The sequence below is a fragment of the Podarcis cretensis genome (assembly GCF_951804945.1).
Source record: "Podarcis cretensis genome assembly, chromosome: 2".
NCBI lineage: Eukaryota > Metazoa > Chordata > Lepidosauria > Squamata > Lacertidae > Podarcis > Podarcis cretensis.
The window spans coordinates 61,276,478-61,296,894 of record NC_137171.1 but is presented as its reverse complement, the minus strand read 5'-3'; the positions used below and the strand labels follow the sequence as shown (position 1 = coordinate 61,296,894).

The window sequence follows — 20,417 nt, the reverse complement described above, 5'->3', positions numbered from 1 at the left end:
GAGAATAAAGACCTGACCAGTGCAGAAAGCATACAGGAACAAGCCCAATAGTCAAAACCTTAGAACTTTATGACACATGTAGTCAGCTGTGTGATATGGTGGCCAAAAATATAAAATAAAGCTGCTGCAATTCTGGGTTGAAGCAGTTGAAATGTGGAAAGCATAAGGAGTAAAGGTCCTTCTCTCAGACCTCATCAGGAGCACCTTGTCCAGTTCTGGGCAGCACAGTTTGAGAAGGATATCAACAAGCTGAAATGTGTCCAGAGGGGAGTGACAGAGACCATTTCCTATGAGGAAAATGTTGAAAGAGTTGGTATGTCTAGCCTGGAGAAAAGACTTATAAGAGGTGGTACAATAGCTGTTTGAAGGGCTGCCACATAGAGGATGGAGCAATTTTTCTGTCTGTTGCTCCAGAGGGTAGGGCATGAGCCAGTGGGTTCAAATTACAAGGAAAAGGATTAGACAAAACATTAGGAAGGATTTCATGGCAGTGCAAGCTGTTTGCTCATGGAACAGATAGCCTGGGAAAGTAGTGGACTTTCCCTCATTAGATGTTTTTAAACAGAGGCTGGATAGTCACTATCAGGAATGGGTTTCCTGCATCGGCAGAAGCTGGGCTAGATAACTTTTGAGGTCTCATCAAACTCTGATTCTGTAGTAGATATAGTGTAGCCCTTATGGATAGTCCTGGTTCCTGTCTCTGGTTTCTTCTGTTAGGACTGCTTCATATATTATGTACTTAGTATGTGCTTGTATTGTGTATGCTAAAAAACATGTTGCACTTCAAAACGTGTTTGATATGCTACACCATAGGTTGTTCTCAGATATCTTTTTTCTCCCTGCAAATCTGTATGGGTATTGGGAGATGCATAGCTTGCCTGATGAACAGATGAAACAGTCTCAATTGGCATAATCATCTTTAGAAAGGAATACAAGGATTTATTGCTTTCACAAGAGAAAGTGAAATGGTTGGCAGCAACAAATTCCCATGGGGTACTTTAGAAGTCTTCTATCTGTTTTTTACATTGATGTTCAAATATTCTTTTGCAACAAAACTGAATGTTTGGAATCATTTCAAGGAAGAGATCATCTGGTTTTGTGTACCTATAATTCCTCTACTCTTTGCAGTGATGTAAAGTATATCAGCAGGAGAATAGGTGGGAATGGCTCCAGAAGAGGGAGGGATAATCCACAAGGCTAGTGCAGGAGCCAGCTGTTTGAGCTGACAGATAACCCATTCCTCAGCTTCTTATTGCACAGACAATAAAAAAAAACCAACCCAACAATGATGGGAAACACACTCAGAATAACAGTATGGCTTGAAAAAAGCAAAATTGATTTCATGTGAAATATATAATTATAAGCATGAACTTTGCTTAAACAAAAACAAGCAGATTTGCCACCACCCTTCCTTTCCCCTTCTCAGCCCTACTTTTCATGTGGTCCCAATATATCCCTTTCTTGAGCATTGCCCTGCCTGTGGGTCCCTCCACTTCCCCACTCCTTTTTCTGGGGTTGCAGCTGCTGCTTGATTGCTGGAGCTAAGGAAAACTGCAGACCTGAGTCTTCAGAAAGTGAGAAGAAAGAAGAAAGGTGGCAGCCAAATGTGAGACATAGACAAGATGCTGGTGGAGGTTCTGGTTAACCTCAGACAATATCTGCAAAATGTATATGCCAGCCTTCTCCAACCTGTTTGTTGATATCCTTATATTCCAAGTATGATTGGACCGTATTTTTGTATAATGACATTATAATACAGTACTGGCAGTTTTATTTTCAATCCCATTCATAAAGATCCCTAACATGGAACTTGCCTTTTGCACAGCTGCTGGACTCTGGGTCAAAATTTTAATTTAGCCATCTTTGATGACTCTGGGACCTCTTTACTGGTCAGTCAACACCAGCTCAGATGCCCATATGTGAATAGGATTCTTTTGCCCTAATGTGCACCATTTTATATTTGTTCACATTGAAATACATTTGCCATTTTAATGCTCATTTACCCAGTTTGTAGACAACCCTTTGGAGCACCTTGCAATTCCTCTTTGTTCTTACCATCCCGAACAATTTGGTCTCTTCGCATCTCACCCCTAAATCAAGGTCACCCACAAACAAGTTAAAAAGCAGAGGTCCTTTAGGGTCTTCACTTCCTGCATTGTTAAAATCGCCCATTTCTTCCTACTCTCTGCTTTCTGTTCTTTAGCAGGTACTGATCCATTAAAGGACCTGCCCTGTTATCCCATGACTGCTAAGCTTACTCAGAAGTCTCCGGTGTAGGAATTTTTTGAGATTTTTACTGAATCATTCATATCCATATACTTTTGAAAAACTCTAAAAGGCTAGTTAAACAGGACTTACACTTGCAAAAGCCATGCTGGTTCTTCATCAACAAGACATGTTATTCTATGTCTGTGGTAATTCTATATTGAAGAAGAAGAAGAGGAAGAAGAAGAAGAAGAAGAAGAAGAAGAAGAAGAAGAAGAAGAGGAAGAAGAAGAAGAAGAGGAAGAAGAAAACAAAAGAAAACTGCAACATGGTATGGGCATGAAGCAAGAAGTGCTGTGTCAGTTCTGACTAATTGCATATCACACAGAAAAATGCAGTAGGATGTTTAAGACACTCACTGTTATAATGTTCTACACAATAATCATAAATGGACTATCCGGGCAAAATATTACATCCACTTTAGTACAGAAACATTGCATTTTGAGCCCTTTGAAATGCAATCTCACAGCAACAGAAGTACAGTATTGAGAGGAAGGGATGGGCACTGCGAGCAGCAAATGAGAAACATATGCACATTTATTGTGCAATGAAGTGATTGTGCAGAGGGGTCCTAATGGAAAACAAGGAGGATGGCTTTGAATGAGCAAGTGGCTAGTTGTCAAAAAGTTTTTCTCAGCCAATACTTTACTTTGTAACCCAAAGTATGTTTTGTTTTGTTTTTAATCTTCATCCTAGCTAAACATGCAGCCTCAGAACACTTCACTCCTTCTGATAGGATGAGGAAATTGCCAGATTACTTACAGTTCACCAAGTCACATGATTCTGGCAATGCTTCCCCCAGGAATAGGCAGCTCTAAGACTGGAGAACATTCAGAATTGGACTTTTTTCTGCCAATGCTCATAACAGGAACATATATAGAGTGATGCATTTTACTTTAGTTTGTGCTGATATATTTTGGACTTACTCAGAATTAGACCGCAATTCTCTAAACACGCAAGGTTCTCATGAGCAAGTTTATCCCAGTGCTTTCTGCAATAGATTTATTTGTTTGATTACACATTTATGCAGTAACCTTAAAAATAAATCAGAAAGTGAAGGCTCTACATGCACCAAATAATGATTAAATATTATACCATAATACCAGAATGAAATGAAGGGACGTAGGTGGCGCTGTGGGTTAAACCACAGAGCCTAGGACTTGCCGATCAGAAGGTTGGCGGTTTGAATCCCTGCGATGGGGTGAGCTCCCGTTGCTTGGTCCCAGCTTCTGCCAACCTAGCAGATTGAAAGTATGCCAGTGCAAGTAGATAAATAGGTACCACTCCGGCGGGAAGGGAAATGGCGTTTTCGTGCGCTGCTCTGGTTCGCCATATGCTGGCCACATGACCCGGAAGCTGTACGCCGGCTCCCTCAGCCAATAAAGCAAGATGAGCGCCGCAACCCCAGAGTCAGTCACGACTGGACCTAATGGTCAGGGGTCCCTTTACCTTACCAGAATGAAATACAAAAAGTATCACAACTGCATCTTGTTTAAAAAACAACCCCACCCCAAAACATGTAAAAAAAAGGTAAGATTCATCACAGTGCAAATAGATGCTAATATAGAGCAAAGGTAGATGTTTGCAGACAGTTCCTGTAGCATCTTGGTTTAAAATATTATCTCTTTAACTTAGAGTAAATCAAGAAATAGTATACCTTCTTGCAAAGACCGTTTGTTTGTTTGTTACATTTCTATAACACCTTTTCTCCCAAGAACCGCCAGGTGGTACACTTCGTTCTCCTCCCCATTTTATCCTCACAACAGCCCTGTGAAGTAGGTTAGGCTGAGAGACAGTGACTAGGCCAAGGTCACCCAGTGAGCTTCTCACAGTCATGGTGGTTTTAAAAATTGTGCACTGGAATCCTTTATGCCACTGTATACCACTTGCAGTACACAGAATACTTCTTCCATGTGACCATGGGCATGTGTGATCATCAGCCATGCATATTACACAGGTTAAATGCAAAGCCATTGCAGCACTTTGCATGCAGCATGTCTTCTGAATATAAATATATAAATATATACTGAATATAAATATATAGCGCAACAGTTATTTACTGATTGTAATTGAATTTTTGGACTAGTGCTATACAGCAGACTACCATCCTTGTAGCTCTTTTCTGTAAGTCTTTTCCTTACGATGTCTTATTTTGCATTGAAAACAACAAATTAAAAAATACTGTAAATCAGTCTTGGAATTTGTATTAGCAGAAATTACGTTTAAACACTTTTAAAACATGTTTAAACACCGCCTCCAACTGATGTTTGGTCAAGCCCATAAATCCTTCAGTCCAGAAATTTCTTATTTCACAAAACCAATCAGTCACTTAAAGTGCTACTCTGGGATTGTCACATAATTAATGCAGCATGGTGCTGTAATGCTTAATAAAAAGCATAAGTTAAATCGGAATGTACGGTCGTTCCAAACCATGTTGCATTGTTTTTAGAAGAGAGAATGGTAACAATGGCAAGTAAGTGACTGGTTATTCAGAACCTTGGTGGAACATGTGTGTGTGTGTTGTGTACATACTTGAGCACATGCCTGCCTATATCGTCAAATGCATTTTCAGTACTAAGGCCCAGTGGCCCATTTTCTCTCCCAAGTAAAATTAAATTTGAAAATCACTTTTCATTCCTTGATCCTTGTGATTTCAGGGAATAACACTGGAAGCTACAATCAAGCAAATTGCCCTTACGCTTACGGCATGGTCTTAACAATAGCATTTAATTTGCTTTTTTTAATATTGCTCAATTTTCATTAGAGCTCATGTGGAAACAGTAGCTGATTTTTACTTTTGGATCCCCTCACACCCCCCCACCATTACTGCCTCAAGCGTCAGCTCACATTAGTAGCGGAAATGGTTGCCATGTCTAACTAACTGAAATAACTTTTTGTAAAGGTCTGTGGTAGAGTATTAGAGGCTCTATTTGGTCAACATACTGTGAACAAATAAATAAATGGAACTAATCTTCTTGAGTATGAAATTTAGACACTCTTGTAGGGGAGATTACACTGCTGGGTCTAGTGGTGAGATTATCAGAAACACACATGAAAGAGAAGGGAAGAGAGCCTAGTGTTTTGGAATCCCTGTTGTAGGTAGTGGATCGGTAGGTGGAAGGAGGAAGCATTAGCATTCCAAACAATTTATCTGTGATGCATTCCGAAAATCAATCATCTCTTGCTACTGCTGTTTTTTCAGCCGGGGTTGATTTTCTGATAATTTGGTAGGCACACAACATTAAAGACTGCAGTGGTACCTCGGGTTACATACGCTTCAGGTTACAGACTCTGCTAACCCAGAAATAGTACCTCGGGTTAAGAACTTTGCTTCAGGATGAGAACAGAAATCGTGCTCCAGCAACGTGGCAACAGCAGGAGGCCCCATTAGCTAAAGTGGTGTTTCAGGTTAAGAACAGTTTCAGGTTAAGAACAGACCTCCGGAATGAATTAATTACTTAACCCAAGGTACCACTGTATATGGGTTGCTGAATCACATCAAGGCCCATTGTTTTTCAACCCAGGCTTGCCTAATGCCCCTAGGGAAAAAATCAAGTCAGGCATAAGAATATAAGAAGAGCCTGCTGGCCTGTCCAATCCAATGTCCTGTTCTCACAGTGACCAACCAGAGAAGCCTATGAGATGCCCATAAGCAGGTCCTGAGCTTAAGAGCACTCTGCCCAGCAACTGGTATTTCAGGACTATGCTGCCAATATCAGTGGAGGCGGGACATAGCCACCCTGGCTGGTAGATGGACTGTTGATGGGCTTCTCCTTGAATCTGTGAAATCCTCTTTTAAAGTCACCCAAGGCATAAAGAAAGATGCTGACATTGTCTGATCTTCGTATCCAGCTGATATGACCTGCTCCTGCCCATGGAGGTTCAATTGAGCTACCTGGCTAATAGTCATTAATACTGCGTTGTCTTGTATGTTGTATTTTAATAGCTGTCTTCATTCATCCGTCGTGATGCTGGCAATTATCTTTCCCCCAGTTGTTCATGCAGACTCCATTCAACATGTTTTCCTCTTAAAACATTTCACACATGCTGCCACAAGTTCTGAGAGGGAAGACAAAACCATAAGCGTTCATATACAATAGCGTGCTTACTAATTACCTAATTTGCAGCTCAGTGTGGCATTGAGAAAAGCCTGTGGGAGAGAAGATGATCAGCCTGACATTGTGTTGTGGACTGGGAGAGGAATGTGTTTAAGGTAGTCAGTAGTCATAATAACTGTGCTCTGCACTAGAGAGCATGACAGATTCACTGTTTGCTTGGGTGTGAATTTCCCACCAAATAAATATTTTCCCACCAAATAAATCTGGTTTTCAAATGTAACTGCTGCTGCTGCAAGCCAGGACCAAACATGCACAAACACTCCCAACATAAAATTTGAAGGTTATTTAAGTACCTTATTTCTGGGTTGTTGTTTCGTTGTTGTTGTTTTTGGGGTTTTTTAATGCGAATCTTAAAGCAGACTAAATATTTCTGAATCTAAGAATTTACTCTAAAAATAAAATGTCACATTTCATGCCTGTAAAGGTGTAGAATAAATGTTACAGTACATTTTACAATTAAAAGAAACATGTTTGAATCTTACATTCCATCCCCACCCACCCAGCATTTTTTTCTATATATATTTTTACTGCTATAAATTAGTCTATAAATAAACCATTGTGTGTTTTTGTACTTTGAAGCAGCATATGTGCCTTCAGGTGGTGTGTTGCCTATGGCAGGTCATGAAACCCCAGGACAATCATATCCAGGGTGTTGACTCCAACATCCATGTGGCAGCCAGACGTGCCTTTGCTTCATTTAGCAACATGTTTTCTTCTTGTTGTTGCCAGCAGTTCAGCTCTGAAATAGAGTTATGTTGGCATGTCTTATGGATTAGTTCTATTTTGTGTCTGGTGTTTTCTGGAAGCTGCACTCAGACCAGAAAAGAAACCCAGGAAACAAACGGTTGCTTGGCAGGGGGTTGGACTCGATGACCCTTGTGGTCTCTTCCAACTCTATGATTCTATGATTCTATTATTCTATGATTCTATGAGCATGCCACTCCAATCTCTGAGCAATACGAGATTCCAGGGGTTCCAGGCACTCACCGAGAGTCCATGTTTCCTTTCAGCAATGAGGCACAAAGACCGTGGTGTCCTTATGATTTGTTGTTGTTTAGTCGTTTAGTCGTGTCCGACTCTTCGTGACCCCATGGACCAGAGCACGCCAGGCCCTTCTGTCTTCCACTGCCTCCCGCAGTTTGGTCAAACTCATGCTGGTAGCTTCGAGAACACTATCCAACCATCTCGTCCTCTGCCGTCCCCTTCTTCTTGTGCCCTCAATCTTTCCCAACATCAGGCTCTTTTCCAGGGAGTCTTCTCTTCTCATGAGGTGGCCAAAGTATTGGAGCCTCAGCTTCAGGATCTGTTCTTCCAGTGAGCACTCAGGGCTGATTTCCTTAAGAATGGATCGGTTTGATCTTCTTGCAGTCCATGGGACTCTCAAGAGTCTCCTCCAGCACCATAATTCAAAAGCATCAATTCTTCGGCGATCAGCCTTCTTTATGATAGTTGGTTTATTTGCAAATATATACAACCTGAGGCTATGATGGAGGGGTTCACAGCATTAACACCCCAAAGGGTCTTGTTTCTCCCATAGCCGCAGTCTTAGATTCAAGCAGAAAATCAGCCATGGCTTTTTCTCAGCCTTTCCAGCCTGCATCTTCTTCCTCTAGTTCACATCACAGCCAACTCTGTCCTCCAAACTCCTGCTTTGTCTAACTAAGAGAAGGAGGAGGGGCACCGCCCACTTGCTGTCTGGCACAGAGCCCCTTTTCCTTGGTTCCTTAATGGCTCATCACCTCCCCTTTGTTCTCTTAATTGCCCGTTGGTCAGGTGATTACCCCATGGGGAAGCTAGCTTGGCTTATATTTTAACCCCCTGCTGGATCCAAGAATTCAGGAGGCTTGATTAAATTCTAACACTTACTGGGTGCAGGAATTTAAGGGAGTCTGGCACCCTTGAACTCATAACAATACTTTGAGTTCAAAGTAAGAAGCTGTGGGAGCAAAAGATCTTTCTGCATGCAGCCTCAGAGCAGTACAGGAAAATGAACAATGGCTTGATGATGAGAGGAGAAGATGAAAACCTCTATTAATATAATTTGAGTTACCACTTTTACCAACAGATTAACTGTTTTTTCCTACTGTTAACTAAGTTACTTCAAAGTTTACCTACTGTTTAAAAATTGTTAGACTGCAAACATGCAATCCCAACATACTTGAGGGTAAATCCCATATAACTAACATTCTTGGGGTTCATTCATGCTCTGGGGCAGATTTGGGGAGATGTGGAGGGTTGGCGGGCAGAATAGGATGTACCATTCTGTAGGAGGAATTCCTTGCATTAACAGGAGGCCTACTGTTTGGATACAACACTTGTTTACTGATTATCTAATTTGCAACTAATCATGCTTTTTTGAAACAAAAAGCCCTGCTTCCACGTACAATGCAAACTTGCTTTTCCCCATATAGAGAGCTGCAGGTTCCAATGTTCTTGTTCTGTTGTAAGCAACAAAGCTAGCTCTTGACAGCTGTCCCACCACTCTTTTTCATACAGCTTCATTGTACAAACTCCAGACCATCATGCGACAATGCTTAGTAATTCTTGTAAACAGTATAATTTGTTAATGAAGAATGGTGGATCTATATGTGCAAATGATAAATCAAATAAGCAGGTATGAACAGATTTCCTCAGTTCTGCACTGTTATTATTCTGAAATTCAATTCTGTTTGGATTGTTCTGGAAAGAAATGAATATTTTGCAGTGTTGATTCTCTCTTTCTCTTCCCCCTCTCAAACACACACACACACACACACACAGAGAGAGAGAGAGAGAGAGAGAGATCTAGAAAGGGGAAAGTTTATTCCTTTCAGCTCCATAAAAAAGAAGAAATAGCTCAAAGGAGTAATTTTATTTTCAACAAGGGTATTTTTAAAGGAGTAAACAAGCACTCCAATAGGAGTTTTAAAATACCGTATGTGTGTTTATTTCTTTTGTGATTTTTTTAGGGCCTTGCTTTCCTGTAACCTTTTTTTTTTAAAAAAAAAAAATCCCTAGACCCTAAGCTTAAAGGTTTAAGGTTGCCTTTCTGAAAGCACATGAATTCCTGAAGTAAAATGCTGGAACAACTGAGAATTCTGACATTCATCAGGACTGCTCCAGTCAGAAGTTCTGGTTATTTTGAATCACAAAAAGTGGAGAGAAAGTTGACAGCAGAGAATTCAATGCATATTCTTAGCACTAATGCTTTTCATAGATTCTGCCTACACCCCCAGCATGCATCGTTTCAGACTGTTTGACTGAGCTGGTTGCCCTGTGAATTTTATGCTAAAGCACAGAGTAATGTTCAGATTTTGTTTTTGAGGTGGAAGTCCAAACTCCATGATTGCATTTGTGGTTATTTCAGATTTATGCTGGTAATGAACACCCACTATGTATGTATAGATTTAGAGGAAGATGTAATGTGTGTAACATGTGGCAACTTTTATGTGCAAATATGAGTTAGAAAAGCATATCTGTTCTAGGGTCTTACTTTGTGGCTGCAGTGTTCCTAATTTGTACTGTGTAGTGATGGGCTTGGCACTAGAGAGGAAGATGAGAACACATGAGGCCAAATGATGCATGTGAGATGATCATCTGCTTCCTAGTTTGGATTGATATGCAAAGTGCAGTGGTTATAATAGATCCATGTATTTGGATTTCTTACACGATGTGCTTAGATTTGCTAAGCATTACAGAAGTGATCTTCACACACACACAAATGAAATTCACATCACATGGTATATTCTACTAAATCCAAGATCTGAGTCTGCCTATTGCTATCAGCCAAGATGCTGCCATAATATGGCCATGGAACGTCAGCTTGTTCTTCCACTTTTCCTAAAACTTAAATAGCTGTGTAGAAGGTTATATAAAGCAGGGGCCTCAACAAGTCTGAGGAGTAGCTTATATGATGCAATTATTATCTGGGATTTCCTTATTGTAAAGGGTACTGTTGCCCGCATGGGGTGCTTTAAAAAACCCATGCAATTTAGAATTGCTATTCTCTTAGCTTGGCTACACTCAATGGAGGAGCACAATTTCAAATAGCTATTGACTGACCAGTCTGCTATAGAATATGTGTGGCTGGATGAGCATGCTGTTAATAAAAAGACTGGTGCATTCTATGTGTCCATCTTTGTATGCGAGTATTTGCAGAGGAGAAAAGTATAAGTCAAAGATGTGCAAGGACCAAAATTATAGTTGAGCATAAAACTAGAATGACAGTACTGACTGCAACTGAGCAAAGGAGATTAATAGCCTGATTTCCCATGCAGCAACTGAAGCATTTTTTGTTGGCCTCTGTCCAAAACAGGATACTGAGCAACATGGATATTTAGGCAGACCCTGCACAACTCCTTCTGGTCTTATCAAATAATTTTTCCTATTAGAGTACTTACTCATTTGAAGTATCACTGTGTAAAATAAAATAAACCCAAAATGTATGTCCAATACTTGTACTTGTGGCCAGTTTAAAGATAGATTTCCAGTTCAAGACTTTACAGCATAACCTTACCTCTGCAGAAAATAGCTGCAGAGCTTTGGAATGCTTAAAAGGCACTGTAAGAGAAATGTCATTTTGAGATTGCTGCCTCAAGGACCTGAAGGTTGTACTTGCCTCCTCTATTGGCAAAATGTTGCAGCGGTGTGGTGGCTGAGGGCATTTGTCTTCTGCCCATATTTTAGTGTGATGTGAGGTGATCTGGGTATAGAACTTGCTGGGACAACTTTATGTGTTGATCAGATGAGAGGAGGGCCAGGTTTGCTCCGGATCTGGAACTGCTAGATTCAGATAACTAGGAACTACAGGTCTTTGCTTAAAGCTTATTACATAGTTAGTGGTTGTATCACATAGGGCGGCAGTGGTTTGATTATGCAGTGAAGCCCAAAACCAGCAATCACCCAAGGCTCCAGATATAGAGAAAGCTTCAGAGGGAGGGTACTGTTGGGCTTAACGATATGATCAAAGGCTACAAACAACTTCATCACCCCTCTGTGTATAGGCAGCAACACAAGGTAGACTTAAGTGGCTGCCACACGGCTCCAGTGAACCCTGAATTCACCCTAAAATAATCAAATTCTGAAGTAGGATCCTCACTGGATCCACTCTGGGTATATCTGGTCCTTGCTGTCCATAGTAAAACTCAGGAAAAGATCTGCTTCCATCTGTACTGCAGATGGATGTTGTGGGACTGATTATAGCAATAAAGGTCTGCATTTAAGCAAGAATGATGTCAGTGTGTCCCTCACCATATTACTCTGCCAAATGATTTCTCCCAATTTAACTTCACCATACAAAATGGCAGTATGAAAAATTATCAGAGCAATTGCCAAATTGTTTGAGGACATTCAGTGTGGACACTCAGTGGTGGAGTGACTTGACTTTTCAGCTGTCTGCCTCCCATATGCAGCCACTTAGGATACAGACGTGGCCTGGCACTGACAGATGACTGAAACTTTATTTTGATGTTTTATGAAGGCCCTATACAAGGGTGGCTATATATAGGCTTGGTTTATACTTTTATTACTTGGATACTAAACTGCAGGAGATGAATGTGCACACTGTACACGCTGCATAAATCACAGTATTTCTAAAATCCCTTTTGAAATTGGTAATTAAATGAGTTAGTGTTCCGCCCAATTGTATGCATGTTTACTTACCATCATATTCAGGGACTCAAGTTTCAAATCAGCATTGTGTTTTTTGGGTCAGTACAGCGTGCGCCACCTCTTTTTCCTCCACCACCATCTTGCTGCCACCACTTGTCCCCTGCCTGCTCGCTCACTCTCCCCCCTCCCCTGCCCCACACCTTTGCTGCTTCCTCCTCGATTGCTGCTGCTTCCTCGGCTGCAGTCACAGTCTTCCAGAGGTGCTTTGGTGCATCCCTTACAATCTCCAAAGTACCTTCTGGGAAGGTACCTGACGATTTTAAAAAGGGCACACCACAGCAGAGGCACTTTGGTGCGACCCTTACAATTGCCAAAGTACCTTCTGGTTGCCATACCTCATTACCATGTGGGGTCTGCCAGGCCCAGTCATTACAGGACTTTAGCAAAAAACCTAAGGACCCATTTGCTTTGCTTGGCTTTTTCTGGTTGTTGTTGTATTGGAGTGCTGATTGCTTTTAGTAGCATTTGTGTATTGGATTTTAATAATTTTCAACCAGATGTTTCTTTTATTATGATTACTGCTGTTTATTATTCATTGCTGTTGCTTTTATACTTTATTTTATTCAATAAGCAGCAGTGAGAGGGTTTATCCTTAAAGGCAATCTAATCTTCTGTGCAGTCAGGGAGATTTGATCAAGCATGCAGTTCTAATGCTCTTGGTCAGGCTTCCTCAAACTCAGCCCTCCAGATGTTTTGAGACTACAGTTCCCATCATCCCTGACCACTGGTCCTGCTACCTAGGGATCATGGGAGTTGTAGGCCAAAAACATCTGGAGGGCCAAGTTTGAAGAAGTCTGCTCTTGTTGTTACTTCTCTTAGAAAATATTTAGGAATTTCAGGGCCACTTCTTTTGCTATCATCCCTCCCCACTTCTTTCACCTTGCTACAAATCAATATTTTTTCCATTTCCTTTGACGCTCTTAATATATCATATGTGATGATTGCTGGTTCTTACTGTCATTATATTTGTATAAAGAAATAGCTTTTTTTTAAAAACCTACGTAGGGTTGCCATATCACAGCCCCAGAAAACTGAACAGCAAATTATTATACAAATTGGACATAGCTGGACAATCTTATCTCATTTGTGTGATCTCTCTACTAGTTGCCAAGAAACTGAGTAGTGACAAAAGAACCCATGGAAGGGCTTGTGGGTGTTTGGCGATTACAATGCCAGGGAAGAAAGAATTGACATATTAGCTCAGCTCTTTTACCCACTCTGTCACTACTTATTGGGTGCCCTTAAGCAGGCTTGTTTTCTGTTTGCTCTAAAGAGCAGGACCCAAACCAGTAGATTCAAATGACAAGAAAGCAGATTCCAACTAAACGTTAGGAAGAACTTTCGGATGGAAAGAGCTGTTCAATAGTGGACAACCTAAGAAGGTGGTGAACTTCAATGCAGTTTTTAAAACCCTTTTTATATGGCCACCTGTCAGAGATTCTTTAGCTATGATTCCTGCATTGCAGGGGTTAGACTAGATCACCATTTGAGCTCTACAAATTCTATGATACTTTGATAATGGTTTTTTGATCTGCTCATTGATATCACACAGCTTCTTTTTTTATATAATTGATTTTAATTTAAGAGTCCATGCATACACAAGCAGACAAGCAGAAAAGAGAAATGCAGCAGTAGCAGTCCCCATCATCACCCAGAGTGGCAAATAAAAAGAGGCAGAACCTTTTCACCAACAAGCACTACCTTCCCTGTTAGAAAGAAGTTAGAGGAGTGGAGAGGAGTTCAGCAAATGTTAAGCTCTGTCCTTCAAGTGTTTAGGTAACCATTTGGTCCACTTAGCCACTCTTTTCCATTCACATGTGATGGTTAGGAGTGGCTAAGTGGTTAAGCATCATTGCCTAGAACAAAGAAACAACTTTGGGAGGAGAAACAACTTTTTTACTAAGTACCAGGTGATTGGCACATTTTCCTGTTTTTCTCTGCAACTTGAAATGTTCTTTTTCACATAAAAGCTTAGAATCTAAACCAGGTGATGCCTTACCCAGGCACCATCTGCAGTTTCTTTAATCCAGATAATACTTGGATTTCTGGGAAATATGGCAACCCTGCTTTTACCACTGCTAGTAATTAATCATTTTTAAAATTAGTAAGCAGATGCAGTGAGGGACAACCTCCAAATAAAGTAGCACATTAAAGGGTGGGTACCAACTCTTGCATGACAAGGCCAACTGGTTTCCATTTTACAAAGAATTAGAAAAGGATGTGGTGCCTCGAAAACAACCAACCAAAATATTGCTCAATAATTAAACACCTTTCGAAATGTCTAGGGTTTTCCCATATGATCAGTTTTGTTCAATTAACAGTGTACAAAGTCAACAAATTGTCTCTGAAGTTTGTACTACTGTCCTGAGGATATCACAATTACACAGTACAGTATTCAAATTTGCAATATTATTTGCCCAAAGGAAATAGTATGTCCGTATGTATTATGTTTATTGTTTGGAATGTACATCAGGCACCTAATAAGTATTGCATGTGACTTGATTAGTGGCACAGCCTTCCTCATTCTACACTTACATCATTTCATTAATTTCTATCCCATTATCTTTCTTTAAATTCCCCCTACCCTGTGCAGGAGTACTCGTTCAAAATGGTAATGGTGAGGTGCATCCATTAAAAAAAACAAAAAACATAAACACCATTGCTGTTGAATTTCTCATTTGGCTTTGTTTGTCATAATTTGCTCTGCCCTCCTGTGATGATGTGTTAATAAATACTTGTAAGGGGGGAGCACAGCTATACACTCCCACACAATGAGGCTACTCCTTTCCATGTCTCTTGTATTTATTAAATTTCTATCCTCCCCTTCTTGCCAAAGGAGCCATGTCTTGCTAGTTCTGCACCAATATTATCAGTACTTTTTGGTAAAAAAACACACAAATAAATCAATGAGTTGCTGGCACTCTTTTATCTTGAATGAAGTGTCATGGGTGCCAGGACATCATGGCTGCTATGGACAGAAAAAACTAAACTAAAAAAGAGGTGCTGGTATTCTCTACTAGTGAGTACTGACACATCAAAAGCATTGATGATGATTTAATTTAAGAATTGTTTCTCATGAGGCATCTTGAAGCACTTTACAATATAAAACATATATAAAACAGTTACATATATAAAAACAGTTGAAAACAATTGCATATAATAACATTTTTAATTAAAAAAAACCACCTATAAATATAAAAAACAGTTTAAAATATAAACAGCAGATACATGAAATCAGTTCAGATGCAGGACAGAAACCAACTTGGGATCAAAGTTTTAGAAGGCTTGCTGGAAGAGGAATGTCTTTAGCAGGCACCAAAAAGCCAACAGAGAAAGTGCCTATCTGATATGCAATGGAAGAGAATTCTAAAGGATGGGTAGTACCACACTGAAGGCCCTATACGCCAGTCTTGCACTTGTATTATTAGCCTGTAAAGGAGCTTTTTCAGAATTATTGTGCAAAGACTGTGATGCCCTCAGGACATGCTTTTCACTGATCACGTGGGAAAAGCCTCTGAGGTGGGAAGGCAGGATTTACTGTGCTACAAAAATAATATTGCTTTATAACACGTTGTTGTCTTCTTTTGTCTTAGGGGCCTCTTGGACTGGATGGCAAACCAGTAAGTTATGCTCTGAGTAACACACACACACTGTGGATGAATTAAAAGTGTCAGTATTCAGCTATATGCAAAAGCATAAGGAGGAGAGAAGCTGCTTGGCACTGCTCCATGGTATCTAAAATCCACTGATTTAACTGTGTGAACCTAGTTGGGTTGTACTAATGGGCCCAGAGCTCATGAAAGTATTCTGAGAAAGTGAATATTCTGAGAAAGCTTTACTGAAGAATAAAATATTTACGTTCTAATAAAGCAAGAATAAAAACCATCACCTGAGAGTCACAGCTGCTCTGTGGGCCCCAAATATGGTCTAGCTCTCAGTCAGTGAGTTAGTCAACCAAGGTCTCGGCTGCACCACTTCAGATTGTTCACATGATTAAATGCATCTCTATAGAGGGGAAAAATATTTCACATACATAAATATATAGAAGTCAGGAGAAAGGGTCTAGCATAAATATCCACAAATAAAGACAGGGGAAAGGTTAAATCAGGGATGTTCCTCATCCCTACATTAGAGGTAAATGGCCCCTCTTTCTCCTTGAAATAATTTGTTTTAGTAAAAGTTTGGGGGGGGGGGCGGAACTGTAGATTAATCAGCTACTTTACTATCCTCTTGTTGACCTCTACAGGGGCCTCCAGGAGCCAAAGGGGAAAAGGTAAGATTGGCCATTCAGAACATTGCCTTAAAATTTCTTAAGTAGGTTCCTAAGCATTCTAATAAGAGTTGTGTCTCAATTCTTTCTTTTTTTTAATCATCTTCCTGTTTGGCCTTTGGGTCATATTGTTTCCTGTGTCCACTGTCAGGAATTTGCTTTTCCATACACAAGGCTTCTGTATCAGAATCTGTAGTCCCAGTTGCCACTGGGAATTCCCACTAGGACATATTTCTTTTGTGTTCCATTAGGGAAGGATGGGTAATTTGTGGCCTTCCAGACCACGTCTCCACACCCTTGGCCCTGCTGGTTGGGGTGGGTGGAGCCCAATGACATCAGGAGGGCCACAGGTTACCTGTTGCCAGTGGCGTAGCGTGGGTTGTCAGCACCTGGGGCAAGGCAAGTAATTTGCGCCCCCTAACCCTATCCCTAACCCTAACCCCCAGATGTTGCGCCCGGTGCGGCCGGCCCCCCCTGCACCCCCCACGCTACGCCACTGCCTGTTGCTGCATGGACCCTCTGATTTTGACATGATTGCCATCCAAGGATTCCACAGAACCAAAAGCTCCTTACAGCTCTAGAAATAAATTTTATATTGGGAGGTGTACCATGTGACTGGTTAGAGATACACCAAATTATATGTTTTCTAAATTAGCCAAATATAAGGGTTCAAGCACTTTCAATGGTTTTGAGCAACTACTCAACTCAACCAACCCACTGGGAAGGGCAATCATCTCCCAGCTATATAACAGTCTCACACAGCTGGCTACACTTCCTCTCACTTCATTACGAATAAAATGGGGTAAAGATTTTGGAGAAGAATTAGAGGAACAACTCTGGAAACAAATGGGAAATAAACTCCCATTTGGATGCATCTCAATTAGAACTCAAGAAAATGCTTTAAAGATACCACGTTGCCCAGCCAAATTATATAGAATTAATTGTTACATATCCAACCTTTGGTGGAGGGAATGCAATTTGCCTGGCTCTCTGCTACATATGTGGTGGTTTTGCCCAAAATGTATTCTCAAATGATGAAACAATCGCTACAACTAGACCTCAAATTAGCCCTACTATCTTATTTTACTCCTCAGTTTAAGAACATAACCAGCAAACACCTCATCCTCCACTTACTAACTGCAGCTAGATTAGTGACTGCGAATAATAGGAAAACTTTAAATGCAAATCTTTTGGAAGCCTGGATTTCACAAGTGTGGGACAACATGCTTATGGACAAATTAATTATTTCACAAAAGGAATATCAATCAGGCAGTGGGGGGGGGGAGAGATTCACACCTTCTGTACAACATGATATCCTTTTATTGACTTATGGAACCTCATGGAAAGACACTTTTCATTTGATTGCCTTTCTTGGAGCATCTAAAACTACAACCATCAGCCCCTATTTTTCTTTCTTTTCTATACAACTACTAAGCTCTGTTTTCCTTGTATGGATGTGTTTTGTTTCCTGAAATAAAAAAATCAAATTTTTAAAAAATTCCACAGATATTTTATCCATGCCCTGTCTTGATACCACAATCCCACAGGAATTCCTTGCATGTGCCCTAACTATTTTTTTTGCGTATAGATCGGCAGTCCTTTAAATGGAAAGACTGAGGCCTTTGCATGCATGAAATGTGTGAAGGACGTCCATCACATGGTCAAATGTTAATTTGGAAACTTCCTTCATTCAATTGGTCACCCTTTTCTATTGTATGTGGAAGAAATGAATTCTCTCATCACAGCAACTCTTAAACAACAAATAAATGAAATGGGGGAAAGAAGAATTATGATGACTTTTCTGTTTTGCAGGGGGATCAAGGAGACATCGGCCCAAGAGTAAGCACTGTTTCTAACTATGAACATTTTTAAAGCTTATGTTAGAGCCTGGCTTTGATAAGCACAGACAGATGTACTTGCATGTGAAGACGAAACAAGGTGAAAAATGAAAAATTGTGTGTGCAGCAGCACTTTATCATATTCATCCCACTCCACTTAGGTTTCTCTATCTCCTCTTTTGTTCTTCCTCCATCACTTTTTTTTTTTATTGTCAGCTTACAAAGATCTCTAATGATGTCTATAATGAAAACAAATTAATTGCAAGAAGAGGATGACTATGATAACTCAGGAGGAAATTTGGTGCCTTAAATTCTTGGCATGTATTAGAAAATCAAAGCCCAAATTTAAGATGATTCTCAGCTGAATTAGATATTTTTTAAAAAAGGCAGAAAAAGAGCATAGTGCAATGAGGAAATTGATAGTGAACTTGTTTCATCTTTCCTTTTCTTGGTCCTCATCCATATGGAAGACTGCCTCATTAAACTATAAAAGTTAGAATTTAATAAACCTTTCTTAACGTCATACAAGCTAGCATATGGGCATCCTTCCTCTGACTCATTTTCTTTCTACTTAATTTTAATGGAGTGGGACTGAGTTCAGCTGTAATATATACATGTCCACAACAGGATTTCCACCTCCAGTGAACTGAAGAGATGCATTTTTTGTTGTTGTTGTTTCTAGGCAAAGCATTGTTCTATTTCCCACCCCCCACTCCTCAGGGATTTGCAATCAACTTTATTAAGTGTCTTCTTGTGCATTTGTATGAGGTAGAGACAAAAACAAACAAAACAAAAAGCCTGAAATGAAGTGTTCTGGAAATTAGTTCAAAGAATATTGTTTTTAAACTTGAGAGTAGTGAAATTGAGCAGGCATCAACTGATAAATAGGACCAGGAGCTTAATCACAGCAGCTTAGATTTTACAGCAAGTAAAATAATGAATGCTGGTATGGGAAATTATAAAATGGACAGGCCAAACCTAGCCAGCCTATGGGTCAACCCTTCACCTAAAGGCTCCATTTGGATTCTGGGGATCTCTGCGTCTGTTTTAGAATAAGTTTCTAGCCTCCATGAACAAAGACATTTGCTTGAAAATGTGGTAGCAAAAACCAAAGCAAGTTGAAAGAGCAGTCCAAATTCTTTTTTTTTTAATGTCACAGTTTTTGTATTTAAGGATTGCAGTTTTGGAATAGTAATAGTCACAGTTATTTATCCATAGTAGGGATGTTTTCGTGGGAGAGGTGAAAAATAGGCAAAAGAACTGTTTTAAAAATTTCCCCAAGCTTTTATCATTATTAAATGGCAATTATTTATTGCTGGAACTCCGCTGCTTATGCTTTTAAAAGGTTTGCTGTCATTAATAAAATCAATAAATGTAATCCATACTCAAATACAGCACAAGCAGGAAACTGGAAATGAGACTAAGCATGAGTCCCTCCAGGTGACAAAGGCTACACAGAATGTCAAACATATAATATGCATATAGGTATGATATTGCATTTATTCCATTCAGAGAACATTGATCCCATTTCATAGCTGAAGAACACTGAGGCACATGAAGACATGCCTGGTTCAATATTGGCTAGTGAATTCAAGGTACAGAATCCTCCTGCTGTTATGCCCAAAGTGGCTGCCATGGAGAACAGCCTTTGCAGCTACTAGGGAATGGAGAAGCCTGGCATTTGGCTTCAGCATGCGCATGCATGCTGTGCCAATGCTGCAAATTGATTCTGTATCATCTCCTGTGAGGGCAGCCATATAGCTGAGTAATCCAGGAATATGCTAGACATTAGATCAGCCTTTGCCATCCTGATACCCTTCTCATATGCCATCAAATCAGTACAGTGTAGGTGAAAAAAGCTGTCAGCAAGGCCAGTGAATCAATGAGCACTGAAAAAACACTGATGAGATTCTAGAACCTTCTAACTTTATAATTGAGAATGTTATGGAGGCCCTTGATCATAGGAAGTACAGTATACCCTATGTGTAATCTTTTTAAGCTAATATGACTACTTTGAAAAAAATTAGGAATTCCTTTTTCAAATTACACAATACTCACTGTGATGCAAACTACTGTGAAATATATTCTGTAGGGAAAATGTTTCCTGTACATTATCAGAAGTAGGACAGCACACTTTATATTATGATATTGCTCTGTTTCACGTGGCAAATTATATCTGGATGCACCTCATAAAGTAGGATTTAGAGGCTTTCATCCTCAAACTATCTATGTAGGAAATCTTGTGCTATTTTATGAACAAAACCATATCAGTATAAG

At 40.0% G+C, this 20,417-nt stretch overlaps 1 protein-coding gene across 1 annotated transcript in view; it reads left to right on the top strand.

Moving 5' to 3' along the window:
* COL23A1 (collagen type XXIII alpha 1 chain) overlaps window positions 1-20,417 on the top strand; it is a 311,553-nt gene that overhangs the window by 247,026 nt on the left and 44,110 nt on the right. The window contains exons 5-7 of the mRNA XM_079967558.1: window positions 15,626-15,652; window positions 16,279-16,305; window positions 18,115-18,141. Coding sequence (XP_079823684.1) covers window positions 15,626-15,652; window positions 16,279-16,305; window positions 18,115-18,141 — 81 coding nt within the window. The remainder of the gene's footprint in view (window positions 1-15,625; window positions 15,653-16,278; window positions 16,306-18,114; window positions 18,142-20,417) is intronic.